Here is a 16,752-nt window from a genome sequence, read left to right on the forward strand (position 1 = left end):
CTGACTTTTTTTCTGCTATAGATGTATTCCTCATTAGCAACTACTTTCTCTTTCTTTTCCCTGTGCTTGGGTGTGCCTCTGATGAGATCTTTGCTCTGCTGCATTGCAGTGGTTCATTGCTGTAATGTTGGCAGCTGAAGGGATTACATCATCCCTTGAATTGGCAGTCATGTTAACAATGGCGTTTCCGTTTGACTTACCCATGGTGGCTCAAAACTCACCCTGTTTTAAGAAATGCTTTTTTGAATCTTCCTTGCAGAACAAATGTGATCTTTTTAGCCAGACTTCAAATCTGAGCCAATAATTCATAAATCCTACTAGTTTTAAAATAATGAATTTCTGGAAATACACAATGGGCAAGACTGCAATCCCATATATATCAATTGCAAACCTCTGTGAACAAAGCAAAGGGTTCTGAGCAAACATGGCTAGTATTGGGTTGTATGTGTGCAAGTTTAAGATTGCCAAACCTTCCTGAGTGCAATGATTTGATGTAAGGGACATGAAGGCAAAATCCCAGTTGTTTCGTTTCAACAAAATGGGTTTTAAAAACTTGATTTAAAAAAACCAAAAATCTGGTTATAGAAAAAAAGATGTACTTTTAGATTGTGAATGACAAGGTATGATTACATATTGATACTGGGCAAGTATTGGTATTAGATATTTAAAACTGATGCTAGTAAGCATTCCTCATTCTTTGCAGAGGATGTTGGTGATGAAGGAGAGGAAGAAAAAGAATTTATTTCTTATGGTATAAGTACTGACATCCATTATGGCATAAAGTCAAACAGGTGAGTTGGAACCTTCTGTTTTCACTATGTTTTCTTCATTATGATTGTATGCTTTGCATTGCATGCATTTCAGATATAGTTAATCACCTCTTCACAATAAAAAGCCATGTAACATGAAACCGTTATACATTAAGCCAGAAGAAATTATTTTGTTTTGGTGTTTGCGATGACTGCTATTGACTGAACCAAGGATGAGAAATCACATGTTCTAGCCTATAATTTCCATTAGTCCCATCAACCACGGCCAGCAATAGGGGCTGTGAGAGATCTAGGCCAGAATGTCTAGATGACTGAAGGTGCTAACCAATAAGAATAAAATTACAGCACATGCACACTAGTGAAAGATGCTTCTCCACAACAAATTAATTGCCAAAGTTGTGACAGAAGGAGAGCAGAAAGGGTCTAGCCTCATGGAGAACAGAATTCCATAACCTTGGAGCAGGCACCAGTTAGCTCCTCTCAGATGTTCTCACCAGCCTGGCCTATAACACAATGGTGGGACTGAGGAAAAAGCCTGAGGAAACCTATGCACTAATCTCATGTTTCAGCCAAGTGGCAAGAATTACTGTGTTACTGTAGCATATAAAATACAAATAACAACCTTGGGGAAGAAGTGAAAACTACCCCCTTGTTTGCTGATGGTTATTATGATAGTATTTTCAGCTGATAATAGAGTTAACTGCTGTCAACTTCACTTCATATTTATAGTGGCCCTATAATAAAAGACCTAGTGAGTCATATTCATTTGGATTGGTCAGTCCCTTGCTTACTTAGGCGATTCCTCATTGTTCGAGTATGATGGCCTTCCAAGTGTAGGGTCTTGGCAGTGGATACCTAGGTGACTGTAGAGCCTGATTCTTAACCAGCATGTTCTTCCACAGTGAGGATATTGGTTTAGAAGACGGTGGTTCTGGTCACGCGCCTTTCTCTTGGCACATTTCTCCCTTTTGCACTCCATTTGTACTTCTTCAAATTCCAAAGCACTGCTGGTCACAGCTGACCTCCAACTAGAACGCTCAAGGGTCAGAGTTTCCCAGTTCTCGGTGTCCTGCCACATTTTTTAAGGTTGGCTTTAAGCCCATCTTTAAATATCTTTTCCTGTCCATCAACATTCTGTTTTCCATTCTTGAGATGGGGGTATAGTAACTGCTTTGGGAGACGTTGATAGGGCATTCGGATAACGTGGACAGTCCAGCTGAATTGACAGCTTAGGAGCATCGTGTGCTGGAAGAAGCAAAGACCACTAGCATTGAAGTGATATTCGGTCACAGGGTTTTCATGATAAAAAGTAATTCAAAAATGGTTTGCCATTGTTTCTCTATGCACAGTATTACCAAGTGTTAACTGTTGCCACTGCTGTTGTGTAAAACATCCTCTGCCAGTGTCACACATACACTCTCTGTTGACACTGCCACCACCCAGTAGCTGTTTGGCACATTTAGTCTGACTCCTCAGCCAAAGTCTGTCTGATGTGGAAGACGTTGCCAGCAGCACAGGTGCCAGCAGCATAGCCTCATAGGAAGAGACAATCCCATCACTGTGGAAAGGCAGTGACATGATGGGAATACTACAATAGTTATACCTGTTGAACTGAGCCTTCACCATCTCCCCTGCCTTTCTTGATAATTCGACCATCTGCTTACAAATTCCAAAATCTTTTGGGATCTTTAAAAAAAGGCTAGAAAGTACATGTGTGTACGCACATGTACAAAAAGGCTGGAGGATTGTGGAAACAGTCTTATCGACCTCTGCAGACACTATTAAATCTACTCCAACTCTTGTAGACAACAGAAATATGTCTTCATATATGAGTCATTTAAGGACAGAAAGTGGCATTATTTAACTTCAGGAAAGTTGGGGAAATATTTCAGAATGAGGAAGTAAGATTTTAGGAAGTCTCTTTCTCTGTGTATATCCTAAGAATATATAAGATGTAGTGGAGAGAACAAGACAGAGAATTCCTAGTTTGATACATCTACTGGAATTTCACTAAAAGAATAAGATATTGGATATCTGTGGATCCATATGTATATTGAGTCTTAAAAGTCTCTATTGTTGCAGATAAGGCTCATGTGTTTTAGAAGCCAAGAGAGAGAACCTCTGAAATCTTTTCCCAGCTTTCCTGAAGTGGGGGACTGTTATGAATTATGAATTTGAGACTCCTTTTAGGGCTTTTATTCTCCTGAAAATTTACAAATAATCTGGTGAATTCAACATGTTTTTTTCTCATATTAAATTGAATATGTGCTTACTGATATGTTTTTGATCTACAGCTTGGCATTCATTAAGCGAGCTCCAATAATTGACGCAGACAAGCCTGTATCCTCGCAGCTCAGAGTTCTTACCCTCAGTGAAGACTCTCCTTATGAAACTTTGCATTCCTTCATTAGCAATGCTGTTGCTCCCTTTTTTAAGTCCTACATCAGAGAGTCTGGAAAAGCAGACAGGTAATTACTTTCTTTTGTAACTTTAATATACACCAAAAGGTGCGTAAAGAGTGAGAATGGAAAGTAGAGATGGGGAAATATGCTGACCAGATGAAGATCAGAGTCCTGAGAGCTGAAATGTGATATTTGGTTGCGTGTCCATGAACTCTGTGTGTGTGTGGGGGGGGGGGGGTATAAGGTATATAGGAGTATCCAAAGAGTGATCCGAAGAGTGTATAAGTGAAACAAGAAAGAGAGGCAGAATCTATTATTGGTGTGTGTGTTTCTGTGGTTCAGTTGTAGCAGTTGTTATCCTGCTTGGAGAACTATTGGTGGAAAAAATAATTTCATATGTGATTTAGGAAATTAATTTGTTTGCCTTTCTGTAAAGTCCATGGTCTGCTGAAGCAGAAAACTATTCAGGGGAAAGGATTTGTGTCCTGGGGTTAGATCTGACCTATATCTTCTGCTCAGGTTTTTGGGCAAGTTGTCTTTTAGGCTCACTATTTCATCTTTCCGTGAAATTGATGTATTTTGACTAGTCTCAGCCTTCACTGCAGCCATTTTGTGAATAGGCTTTTTTCCCCCATGGTAGCCATTTTATGTTGGCAAGCTGTAACACTATCTCAAAAATATGAATGCGGCCCCTGGTCCAAAAAGCTTGGCAATCCTTGCTAAAAATATCATGCATACAATAATGGGTGTTGGGATTTTCCAAGTTTTTCTACTCAACAGAGCATCTCATGCCACATAAAATACGATTTCTGTAAGTTCCCATAGTTTAAAGAGTAAGTTGTCATCTAGCACATCTTTGCAACTGCATGTAATTGATTTACTGCAATGGAATAATCCTTTGAAACCCAGCCTTTTTATTACATAGTAATTTTGAAACATAGTAATATTTCAGCTCGGCTTTGGGAGATACACAATTATTGTATGTGACCTTGGTTTTGCCTTATGTTTCACATGGCCTACTTTTGTTTTCCTTCAGGGATGGTGATAAAATGGCTCCCTCGGTTGAGAAAAAGATTGCAGAACTTGAAATGGGACTTCTGCACCTGCAGCAGAATATTGAAATTCCAGAGATTAGCTTGCCAATTCACCCAATTATTACTAATGTTGCAAAGCAGTGTTATGAACGTGGAGAGAAGCCAAAGGTTGCTGACTTTGGTGATAAGGTTGAAGACCCAACTTTTCTCAACCAACTGCAATCTGGAGTTAACCGTTGGATTAGAGAGATCCAAAAGGTAAATCATACCTTCTAGGGAGTACAACAGGAGACTGGACCCACTGATCTGATTTAGGCCCAGGAGAGCCTTTGTTAAAGAATAGAGATTACTCTTGGTCCAAACAGACCAACCAAGAGAAGATAGGGCAGTAATAGGGCTTTTGTAGCTTATTTCAGCCCTCTGGGCCTAAATTAGGTTTGAGGTGAAGTTGTTTTGGACTTCAACTCCCAGAAATCTCAACCAGTTTGTCAACTGTTAAGAATTGTGGGAGCTGAAGTCCAAAACACCAAGAGAACCAAAGTTTGGGGACCACTGCCCTAGAGCATACTATTGGCTTCTTGGTGTCCTGGTTGGGCTGAGGGAGTTTGCTAGCAGGTGCATGCAGCACATGAGTGCTATTTTATTCACTTATAATTTCAGTGGTATCCTACATATAGAATGTGCTTTAGTATGTAGTACAAAGTTGTCTGCGACACAAAGCAATTCTTGATTAAATGTAGACAGATGTCCCAGTTGTTCTCCATAAGGAGGCAGAATGAAAGTAAATGTCTTTGCATGGGAATAGGATATAATACTTAAAGAACCCCCCTAGTCTTGCATGTAATCCATATAATCCATACATGTTTACTGAAAAATTCTGTTGATTGGGATTTTTTTTTAGTAAATGTGTTTTGGATTGTAATTTAAATGTTGGAAGCTAGATTTTCCATTAATTTGTTTCCGTAATCCTTAGTTTAGGCAAGATACAGTCATTATTCATATTATAACCAAACAACTTTGCTGAACATAGAAATAGCGTAGAAATTCAAGCAGGCATTGTATTCAGGTGATTATGTGAGAAATTTATCTACCTTTGAGTATTCTAAATAAAATACTCATTGTGTTTCTACTCACTGTTTTCAAGGTGACCAAACTAGATCGAGACCCTGCATCAGGCACTGCTCTGCAGGAAATTAGCTTCTGGCTCAACTTGGAACGTGCTCTTTACCGTATCCAGGAGAAGCGTGAAAGTCCTGAAGTTCTCTTAACTTTGGATATCTTGAAACATGGCAAGCGCTTTCATGCTACTGTCAGCTTTGATACTGATACAGGTAAGACCTTATGGATTCTGCCCAGAAACACAATTTCCCAAAACTGTGGCTTCTGGATCATTCTGGGGTAAATTGCACCAAATGTTACTGTCGTTTGCAGTTTGAAAAATTGTCAACTTTCTTTTGCACTGTCCAGGTTTAAAACAGGCACTGGAGACAGTAAATGACTATAATCCACTGATGAAAGACTTCCCACTGAATGACTTGTTGTCTGCTACTGAACTGGATAAAATAAGGCAGGCACTAGTTGCAATCTTCACTCACCTGAGAAAAATCAGAAATACAAAGTACCCAATTCAAAGGGCACTGCGTTTAGTGGAGGCCATTTCAAGAGACCTGAGCTCCCAGCTGCTCAAGGTTTTGGGAACAAGGAAACTGATGCATGTTGCTTATGAAGAATTTGAGAAGGTAAGTGTGGTCTAGCTGCTTTATGGGGTGGGAGAGAACATCAAGCTAAATATTTGATGCTAGCGCCATCACAAAAGCTGAATTACACTCCTCATAGTTTAGAGAAATATTCGCATTAGAAATCAGAAGTGTCTGTTTTTGATTATGTTAACACTGAAATGTGGACTTTGTTTCACAAATTCTGGAAACTTGTAGCTCTCGTTTCAGAGCACTGTCTATACTTAAAAAATCTGGAAACTGAATGTTGTGTAGCTTTCACTGCTCCATTCTACTACCTAATCTGCTGATGTCCTCAACACATAAAGTTTGGGGCAGATCTCCTAAAACAGAGGTTGAAAATAATTGATCTGTGGGACATGTGTGTAGGGAGATTTATGATAACCCCATAGATTTCATGGGCAAAGAATACTCAGAAGGGGCTTGCTATTTCCTTCCTCTGAAATATAGATTACCTCTCCTGGTATTCCTTGGTAGTTTGCCATCCAAGTACTAAATAACCCAAGAGAGGATGGGATCTAGTGACTCTCAAGTATTTAGGGTCTATATGTGATTCACACGTTATTTTGAGACCCTACCCTTCCAACATCCCACCACACACACCAAAGTTCTTTCTTTTTAAAAAAGCAATACTGTCTGTAAAAGCTTCTAAGAGCAGCAGTTCTTATAACCTCCATATCTTGTGCCCTGGTTTGTCCTCAGCCCCCTACAGAAGTGCACATTCAGCTGCTTCCAGATGCACAGGGGCAGAAAATTGTCACTGGTCTCCCAGAGATTGCTCACTCCTGTTTTAAAGTCATGTTTTTAGCAGATACATCCATTGTGTTCAGAACCCATGTTCATCTTCTTTTAGGTCATGGTCGCATGCTTTGAAGTCTTCCAGACTTGGGATGATGAATACGAGAAACTGCAGGTCTTGCTGAGAGACATTGTGAAAAGGAAGCGAGAGGAGAATCTGAAGATGGTGTGGCGCATCAATCCTGCCCACAGAAAGTTGCAGGCTCGCCTTGACCAAATGAGGAAGTTTCGACGCCAACATGAGCAACTAAGGGCAGTTATTGTGAGAGTTCTGAGGCCTCAGGTAATACATTTTTGCTTCTTTTGGCCCTGATAATAATGATGAATGGCTTGCTTTAAGTTTCAGCAGTTGTTTCTATTATGCATGGGATTAGTCTTGCAAAAACCTTTGAAAGCAAAAACTCATTTGGGGTTCTATTTCACATTCATTTAATAGTATTTGAAAACTTTATATGGGTAATAAAAACATTAACGTTCTTCTTTTAGGGTAAATTGCTTACTTCTTAAAGCTACTACCTAATTCAAGAGCAAAAAAATTAAATTACTTCTAAAGAAATTAATTAAATAGAAAGCATCTAGCACTAGCTTTTAGTGTAAATACCGTATATACTCAAGTATAAGCCAACCCCAAATATAAGCCGAGACACTTAATTTTACCACAAAAAACTGGGAAAACGCATTGATTCAAGTATAAGCCGAGGATGAGAAATGCAGCAGCTACTGGTAAATATCAAAATAAAAATAGATACCAATAAAATTACATTAATTGAGGCATCAGTAGGTTAGATGTTTTTGAATATTTAAATAAAACTGTAATTTAAGATAAAGCTGTCCAACTCTGATTAAACTATTATTTTAACCTCCTGCAATGTAAATGTGTTTACGTATCCTTCCAAGAATAATAGAGTAAAATATTAAATGCAATAATAATAATGGAGTAAAATAAATGTAATAATAATAATTGAGTAAAATAATGTAAATGTAATAATAACAATAAAATAATGTAAAATAATAAATGAAATAATAATTAGAATATAACAATACATGTAATAATAAAATAATATTGGAGTAAAATAATGTAAATGTAATAATAAATAGGGTAAAATAATAAATAACTTTGACTCTAGTATAAGCCAAGGGGAGCCTTTTCAGGCTTAAAAAGGGCTGAAAAACTTGGTTTATACTCTAGTACAGGGGTCCTCAAACTAAGGCCTGTGGGCCGGATGCGGCCCTCCAAGGTCACATATCTGGCCCCTGCCCTCAACTTTTGACTTAGGTTTGCCCTAAGTTTGAAATTACTTGAAGGCACACAACAACAATCCTTGACTATTTCATCATTCAAAAATAGGCCCACACTTCCCATTGAAAGATGGGTAAGTTTATGTTGGTGAAAATTGTTCTTCGTTTTAAATACTGTTTTGTCTTTCATTGATTTTTTTTTTTTTTGCATTATAGATAAGATATGTTCAGTGTGTATAGGAATCAGTTCATTTTTTCCCCAAACTATAGTTTGCCCCTCCCCCCACCCCCCCAAACAGACTGAGGAACCATGAACCGGCCCTCCACTTAAAAAGTTTGAAGACCCTTGTATTTCAAATTCAAATACAAATTAATATGGGTGATGAAATTCAATGAATTGGCACATAAATTATTAAAAACTTGTGAAGTGTTGAAAACTGTATTTGCATTAACTTGGGAAATAGTGCTATTGTTACTGCTTGCATTGTTATTAGATATATTTCACTGCTTTGTTTTATATAGGTGACTGCAGTAGCCCAGCAAAATCAGGGAGAGGTGCCTGAACCCCAGGACATGAAAGTAGCAGAAGTGCTGTTTGATGCTGCTGATGCTAATGCAATTGAAGAAGTTAACCTTGCCTATGAGAATGTCAAAGAGGTAGATGGTTTGGATGTGTCCAAAGAAGGCACAGAGGCCTGGGAAGCTGCAATGAAGCGATATGATGAAAGAATTGATAGAGTTGAAACCCGCATTACAGCTCGCCTGAGAGACCAGCTTGGCACAGCAAAGAATGCCAATGAAATGTTCAGAATCTTCTCCAGATTCAATGCTCTGTTTGTCAGGCCCCATATCAGAGGTGCCATCCGTGAATACCAAACACAGTTAATCCAGCGTGTGAAAGATGACATAGAGTCGCTCCATGACAAATTTAAAGTGCAGTATCCTCAAAGCCAAGCCTGCAAAATGAGTCACGTACGAGATTTACCTCCTGTGTCGGGGTCTATAATTTGGGCTAAACAGATTGACCGGCAGCTCACGGCCTACATGAAGCGTGTTGAAGATGTTCTTGGGAAGGGTTGGGAGAATCACGTTGAAGGCCAGAAACTAAAACAGGATGGGGACAGCTTTCGTATGAAGCTCAACACCCAAGAAATATTTGATGATTGGGCCAGGAAGGTTCAGCAACGTAATCTTGGCGTCTCTGGTCGCATTTTCACCATCGAAAGCACTCGTGTCAGAGGCCGAACAGGCAATGTCCTCAAACTAAAGGTCAACTTTCTCCCAGAAATAATCACACTTTCCAAGGAAGTCCGTAACCTTAAGTGGCTTGGGTTTCGTGTTCCTCTTGCAATAGTCAACAAAGCTCACCAAGCAAACCAGCTCTACCCTTTTGCAATTTCTCTGATTGAAAGTGTCCGCACATATGAGCGAACCTGTGAAAAGGTGGAAGAACGGAACACTATTTCCCTCTTGGTGGCCGGTCTGAAGAAAGAGGTTCAGGCTTTGATTGGAGAAGGCATTGCTCTGGTGTGGGAATCTTACAAACTTGATCCATATGTCCAGCGACTAGCAGAGACTGTCTTCAACTTCCAGGAAAAGGTTAATTAATTTGATATTTAGCATTTGGGCTTGGGTTTTTAAAATAGATACTTATTTATAAAGTAGTCCATTGTAGAAACTTGGAAAAATTGATGTGCAAATGTTAAAATTTATTGACAACATTTCTGCAGACCAAAACTTGGAAGTGTTGATACGTTATAATAATAGAATGGATTTTGCTAGAGCTTTTGAATAAAATAATTCAAGTAGAAAGTAAAGATGTATTTATTTGTTACTTTGTGTTGTAAATAGGCTAATTTAACTGATGCATCTTACAATATACAACATAGTCTGTTCATCGCCATGCATTTGGTCATAAAATGCTACTTCCCCCATATTGATTCTTGTATGATAGCAAAACAGCAGATCAACCAAGAGATGTTTTTATAGGAAAGCGCAGTTTAAAATATCTAAACCTGAATTTTAAAAATTACGGTTTTGTTTCTTTCAGGTGGATGACTTGCTCATTATTGAAGAGAAAATAGATCTTGAAGTCAGGTCCTTGGAAACTTGCATGTATGATCACAAAACCTTCTCAGAAATTTTGAACAGAGTTCAAAAAGCTGTGGATGACTTGAATCTTCATTCATATTCCAACTTGCCCATCTGGGTTAACAAGCTAGATATGGAGGTGAGTTTTGCAGTCAGTTGTCAAATGAGGATAACTTCTAATATTAAACTTAGTAAGAAACATAGCTGGTTGCCTTATATACTTGACATATCTTGAATACAAGCTTTCTTGAATCAATAGTTCTCTTTGTTTCCCAGTGGTGCAATATATAATTAAACTGCAGTACTTTGCATTGTGAATAAGCTCCATTGAACACATTGATGTAGCTGAGTAAACATGGATAACTTTGCATTTTTAATTCTGTCTGCATTTGGAAACTTTTGATCTAAATTTCTTTACTTGAGTACCAACTAGTAAGAATTATATCACTAATATCGATTATTTCTATTTGTTGTAAGTCTTCTAAGTTATTTCCCACTTATGGTGACCCTAAGGCAAATTTGTCACAGAGTTGTCTTGAAAAGGTTTTACAGAGAGGGTTGCCTTTGCCTTCTTCTGAAGCTGAGTGAGTGTGATATATCCAAGGTTGTTCAGTGGACCTCCATGGCCGAGCTGGCCAGTCCCTTGTCTCCACATCATCCAGTGGTTCCCAACCTCTCGTTTCCTTGTGGTTTCAAGGCAATGGTATAGTAATGGTGAGACAGTAGACCATATTTAAGAACTACGGACATCATGTAGGGAATTGTGAGGACACAATGTTCAAAGAAAGGAACTTTGAGGACTTAGCCAACAAACAGAACCAATTAGGTGAAAATATTTGTTTCTTGGTTCTTGCAGTCCAAAACCTAAAAAATTGATATTGTACTGACACCCATCAATCTGTACATGTAACGAAAGTTATTTTAGTAAATTATAACAGTGGAGGTTTTATTCTTGAATACTGATCTACATATAAAATTCAGAGGGATACTCTTTTTCAGAGCTTGCTGTCACCGGTTGAACAGTTAGAAACAGTTTATTGGGATATCTATTTAGATAGGACAATTGTAAATGTGCATGTGATAGTTCAATAGTGTCTAGTGACAGGTTTGGACTTAAAATTTTCATCTCTGGAAGGCTTGGAATTTAAGAGTGATTTTTTTTGTAGATTGAGAGAATACTGGGAGTTCGTCTGCAAGCTGGGCTGAGAGCATGGACACAAGTACTCATGGGTCAAGCTGATGACAAGGCAGAAGTTGACATGGACACAGATGCTCCTCAAGTCAGCCATAAGCCAGGTGGCGAGCCCAAGATCAAAGTACGTGGCATTGCATCTTTTGTTTGCTATGTACTAAAATACAGCATTTTGCAATGGTGTACAGTTGGAGAAACTGGTATCTAGAGAATGCTCAGTTTCCTAGCTGTTGTGATTATGCAGATTAATGTTTATACTGTGACAAGAATGGGCAAAATGTAGACCATGGACCATATATGGTACTTTAATGACCCTTCAGCACTTTTTTTTAAACGAAAAAGCACTCACATTTTCTAGGTCATGCTGGAGGAAATTCTGCTTTCTTTTCATCTTCTTTAATCTCTTAAGGAGATGAAGAAAACAAAAAAAGTGTTCAGTGCACCTAAGAGTGAAATTGTCTCCATGAGTCATGGGGATGCTGTTGAGTTTTTTGGGCTGCATGGCCATGTTCGAAAAACTCATAGTAACCCAGTGATTCCGGCCAGTCATGGGAATGTTTTCAGGAAGCATTTTTAAAAACTCAAGAAGTTTTAAAAGCCATTTGAAAATGGAGGCTTGTTGGGTTAACTCTTCGGGTTCCCTGTGCTGGAGATCAATATTCTTGGCCCTTCCTGTAGTTGTCCAATTCTGAAATATTTGAAACTTGCTGTTTGCAGAAAAACTGGGTGATCAGGATCTCTTGAATGATCACTAGCCAAATAATTGATTCTTTTGTTCCCCCACATCTCTCCATGTCTGCACATTTTATATCTCACTTAATTTGCTGTGCCTAATTCTCATGCTCTTCTATCTCATTTATTTATACCTGCATTTAATAATTTAGCTCTTTGTTTAATTTATGGTCTGCCTTTCTCCCAATGTGAAGCTCAAGGTGACTCACGGGATAGACTAAAATAAAGGATACCTAAAAATATATTACCATGAAAAGTTAAATTAAATTATAGAAATTCAATAAACTGTTCTTATTCGGCAGCACTAGATTAAAAATGTAAAACATAGCAATTTAATTTTTAAAATAAAAGAACAGCATGTACTTGTGACATTGCTCTGTCAATGCCTGGCTTTGGATAAATTATTAAATACTGACAATTTCAGTAAGTCGTGTCAGTTAAGATTACCTCACAAACAAATGCATATTTACCTATAGATGTTTCTTTGTTGTTGAGTATTAACAATGGCACTATTTTGTATATATTGCTAAAATTGGAGTTAGAATCCCATCAACAACAGGAACTCTTCTTTGCCTCTGAAAACTTTACAAAACGAAGTTTTATATTGGTGAGAACCCCAGGGAACTTAGACAAGTCCCTACACTAACAACAATTTAAGAAAGAGTTAAAAGCTTGGTTTTTCAGCAGGCCTCTGATAATGTCTAGACAGTAACCAGAATTGATAGCCAATTACTTAGCATTTTATATTTACACTTTATGTGCATTCAGCTGGGCTGCTATGTTGATTATATTGCTATTTTAACTGATTCTACTTTAATGGAGGTTATTTTATCTAATTTATATATCTTGTTTATGTAATGTTGTTATTGTTTTCATGTTGATGTATTTTATTTTATTTTATTTTATGTATTATGTATTTTATGTATGGCATCTTTGTGTTCTATTTTGTAAGCTGCCCTGAGTCCCTATGAGAGATGGTGGTGGCTTATAAGTAAAGTATTATTATTATGAGATAATACAGGCAAGGAGGGGAAAATACTTGTAAATTTAATTACATTTATTTATGATTTCTCACACTTAATGATGAAGGAAGTAACTAGCAAGTTCAGGAGAGAACTTAAAGACGAGACTATGTAACTATGGTACTTGTGCTTGTATTATAAATACACAAATATTATGACACCCCTATACTAGCAGAGCTTGAAATTGGACTTTTGCACAGTAGCATAACACTACAATCCAGTTGGAATATTTTTATGTATTTTTCTGTAGCCCAGTTAAACTGGACACGTCTTTATATTCCTACAGAATGTTGTGCACGAATTGCGGATAACTAACCAGGTGATTTACTTGAACCCACCAATTGAAGACTGCAGATACAAACTTTTCCAAGAATTGTTTGCTTGGAAGATGGTAATACTATCCTTGCCTAGAATCCAAAGTCAGAGATACCAGGTCAGTATCAAAATATAATTCTGAATCAGGTGCTTGTGATGAACTGATTATCAGAACTGAAATTCAAAATGTGTATTGATTTTTTTAAAAAAATCTTGTTAGGTGGGAGTACACTATGAGTTATCAGAAGAGGAAAAATTTTACCGCAATGCATTGACCCGGATGCCAGATGGCCCTTCAGCACTTGAAGAATCTTACTCTGCTGTTATGGGAATTGTAACAGAGGTTGAACAATATGTGAAGGTAAGATGGAGATTGAGTTCTTTGTCATTCTGGGCTTACAAAATGTACATGGCGATGCTTGATTAAGATGAAGGGATGGGAGTTACAATATATATATATATATATAAACTTGAAATTTGGATATATGGTAACTTGAAACAGTTACTTAGATTTCATTCTGAATGTGTTTGATTTCTAGGTTTGGCTGCAGTATCAGTGTTTATGGGATATGCAAGCAGAAAACATCTACAACCGCCTTGGAGAAGATTTAAATAAGTGGCAAGCACTCTTGGTCCAGATAAGAAAAGCTAGAGGGACCTTTGACAATGCAGAAACCAGAAAGGAGTTTGGGCCTGTGATTATAGACTATGGAAAGGTCAGTATTTTGTTTATTTATTTCATTTATATTGTGCTCTTCTCTCCAAAACAGCTTATGCTTTAGGTTAAAACAAAATAGTTAAAAGTATTTGTAGTGCAAAAATGGAAAAACAGTCCAATTAAAACATTATTTTTAAAAAAGTTAAAGATGAAGGCTTTTTAAAATAAAAAATCTTTGCTCGCTAGTGTAAAGAGAGTATTGGGGGTTTTTTTTTCATGTCTTTACCAGACACACCTGTGAGAATCATGGGACAGAAAACTCTCACTTCAGTGTATGCACATGCAGACCAGAAATTTAAGGGAGGCGGTAGCCATATACATGAAAAGCTTTTTGTGTTACAGAAGAGGAATGTTTTAGAATAAAACTATCACTCTCTTAACCATGTAGGTGCAATCGAAGGTAAACTTGAAGTATGACTCCTGGCACAAGGAAGTACTCAGCAAATTTGGACAAATGCTGGGACAAAATATGACAGAGTTCCATTCTCAAATTTCCAAGGTAAGAATGCTCAAAATATGACAGGATTGTCAAAACGTTGGTCACATACCCATTTTCTTATTTGAAGGTGCCAACTGTCCCTAATCAAAGTCTGCAAAACGTACTCCAGGTTTATACCTGTAAGAGGTTGCTATGCGTGATGTTTGGAGTATTTAAGGGCAAATAGCCCACGAGTAAGAGAAAACAATGAGCCTCTGTACCTGTCTACCCGTGTTACTCTAATTGGATATAATTGACACCATAAAGACCTTCTTTCCCTTACGGAGCAGTGATTCTAAAACATGTTTCCATGCATTTTGGGAATTGGTTTCCCATAAGATCTGTTTCTACATTTCCTATGAAATCAATAAAATACTTGATCTGATTACTTACAGTCACGGCAAGAGCTGGAGCAGCATTCGGTGGATACAGCTAGCACATCTGATGCAGTGACGTTCATCACATACGTACAGTCATTGAAACGCAAAATCAAGCAATTTGAGAAACAAGTTGAGGTAAGCTTTCTGTGATAAATTTAAGCAACAATTTCAAGGTAAAAGGTTTATAATAATGATATTTTCTTATTATTGAGATCTTTATACAATTGTCAATTGAGATGACACTTTTTGGTTCAGACTGTATCTATGACTAGGTCTCCTGCATTGGATTAGTAACTTGCCTGCATTTAGACATAATTCTACCTTTTTTGCTGTCTGCAGCTATACCGTAATGGCCAGCGCTTGCTTGAGAAGCAAAGATTCCAATTTCCTTCATCTTGGCTGTACATCGATAACATTGAAGGAGAATGGGGTGCTTTCAATGACATCATGCGACGAAAGGATTCTGCTATTCAGCAGCAAGTAGCAAACCTGCAAATGAAGATCGTGCAAGAAGACCGTGCAGTAGAGACCCGCACAGTTGACTTATTGACAGATTGGGAGAAAACAAAGCCTGTGACAGTAAGTTTGTCAGGCTCCGCAAACACATGCTATACGCACTTTTTAATCATTTTGCGTACAGGATACAACCGCTGTTGTGACCTTCCATAATCAGGCCACAATTAGCCAAAAACCAGTGATTATTCAGAGAAGTCTGAAAGTGTAACACTCAGTGCATCCCTTTTTCAAAACAGATAAGGCACTGATATGCAAGCCATAAAGCTGGATTTCAGTGCACAGTCAACTTGCCAACTTACATAATGGTCCCAAAATGTTACTTACCGTTTTTATTTTTTTAAGGGCAACCTGCGTCCAGAGGAGGCTCTCCAAGCACTGACCATCTATGAAGGAAAATTTGGAAGATTGAAAGATGACCGAGAGAAATGTGCAAAAGCCAAGGAGGCTTTGGAGCTTACAGATACAGGACTTCTCAGTGGCAGTGAAGAACGTGTGCAGGTATAAACATCTATTTAACAGAAGTATTCTGTACTTAGGGTCATAGTTGAAAAATCCATCCGTTCAGCTTCTGCTCAGATCCAGCATAAATTCATTGTCGTTGTGTGTATGTTCTTACTTTAATGGGATCCTTTGCATTGTAGGTTGCTTTGGAAGAGCTGCAAGACCTTAAAGGAGTTTGGTCTGAGCTTTCCAAGGTCTGGGAGCAGATTGATCAAATGAAGGAGCAACCTTGGGTTTCAGTTCAACCTCGCAAGGTACTTATTTAGTTGTATGTACAGAGGGCCTGAGGGACATAATCAGAGTGGGAAAGAGTGTAGATGTTTTTTACGTAAATTGTCTTTATCTTCCATGGAGTTCTTTAAGTATGTTTATCCTTACAGAGTACAAGCTAAGATATTTACACCAGTAAAGTATCCTTCTATCGTTCCTGAAATATTGTGTCTACTTCATTAATTCGTATAGTAGATCTACAGTCATTAATCTGTATCTTGAGCAATTGTTTATTGAAATAAGAATATTTAATAATATGTAACATTGTAAGCAGTGTCAAATTGTGATGTGATAGGCAAAGAGGTCAGGTTTGCCAGTTTTAAAAAGAGGAAGTATAATGCTTGCACAACACTGTTGAGTGAAGCTGTATTGAAGAAATCAGTTCTGTGTTTGGAGTCATTGGATTATATTGGAAAGCAGCATAAGGGATGCTTTGCGAATAGAAATACAACTTGCCATAGTGCAAATGGTTATTTGACAATATACCCAGCTAACAGTAAGAAATATGTTTGGAGGGCAGTTTTTCAAATGTATTAATCCGTCACTGATGCAAATTGG

The 16,752-nt window shown here is 37.8% G+C and overlaps 1 protein-coding gene across 3 annotated transcripts in view; it reads left to right on the plus strand.

The window, feature by feature from the left end:
* Positions 1-16,752, plus strand: part of DYNC1H1 (dynein cytoplasmic 1 heavy chain 1) — a 79,620-nt gene that overhangs the window by 16,599 nt on the left and 46,269 nt on the right. For all 3 annotated transcript variants that reach the window (XM_067462995.1, XM_067462996.1, XM_060755193.2), the window contains exons 2-18: positions 704-791; positions 3,065-3,238; positions 4,209-4,464; positions 5,351-5,537; positions 5,674-5,945; positions 6,796-7,023; positions 8,502-9,578; positions 10,030-10,209; positions 11,237-11,386; positions 13,303-13,449; positions 13,552-13,692; positions 13,871-14,047; positions 14,438-14,548; positions 14,923-15,042; positions 15,247-15,486; positions 15,766-15,921; positions 16,065-16,178. In XM_067462995.1, the coding sequence (XP_067319096.1) occupies positions 704-791; positions 3,065-3,238; positions 4,209-4,464; positions 5,351-5,537; positions 5,674-5,945; positions 6,796-7,023; positions 8,502-9,578; positions 10,030-10,209; positions 11,237-11,386; positions 13,303-13,449; positions 13,552-13,692; positions 13,871-14,047; positions 14,438-14,548; positions 14,923-15,042; positions 15,247-15,486; positions 15,766-15,921; positions 16,065-16,178 (3,818 nt within the window). The remainder of the gene's footprint in view (positions 1-703; positions 792-3,064; positions 3,239-4,208; positions 4,465-5,350; positions 5,538-5,673; positions 5,946-6,795; positions 7,024-8,501; positions 9,579-10,029; positions 10,210-11,236; positions 11,387-13,302; positions 13,450-13,551; positions 13,693-13,870; positions 14,048-14,437; positions 14,549-14,922; positions 15,043-15,246; positions 15,487-15,765; positions 15,922-16,064; positions 16,179-16,752) is intronic.

Source organism: Anolis sagrei, chromosome 1 (assembly GCF_037176765.1).
Source record: "Anolis sagrei isolate rAnoSag1 chromosome 1, rAnoSag1.mat, whole genome shotgun sequence".
NCBI classification, from domain to species: Eukaryota; Metazoa; Chordata; class Lepidosauria; order Squamata; family Dactyloidae; genus Anolis; species Anolis sagrei.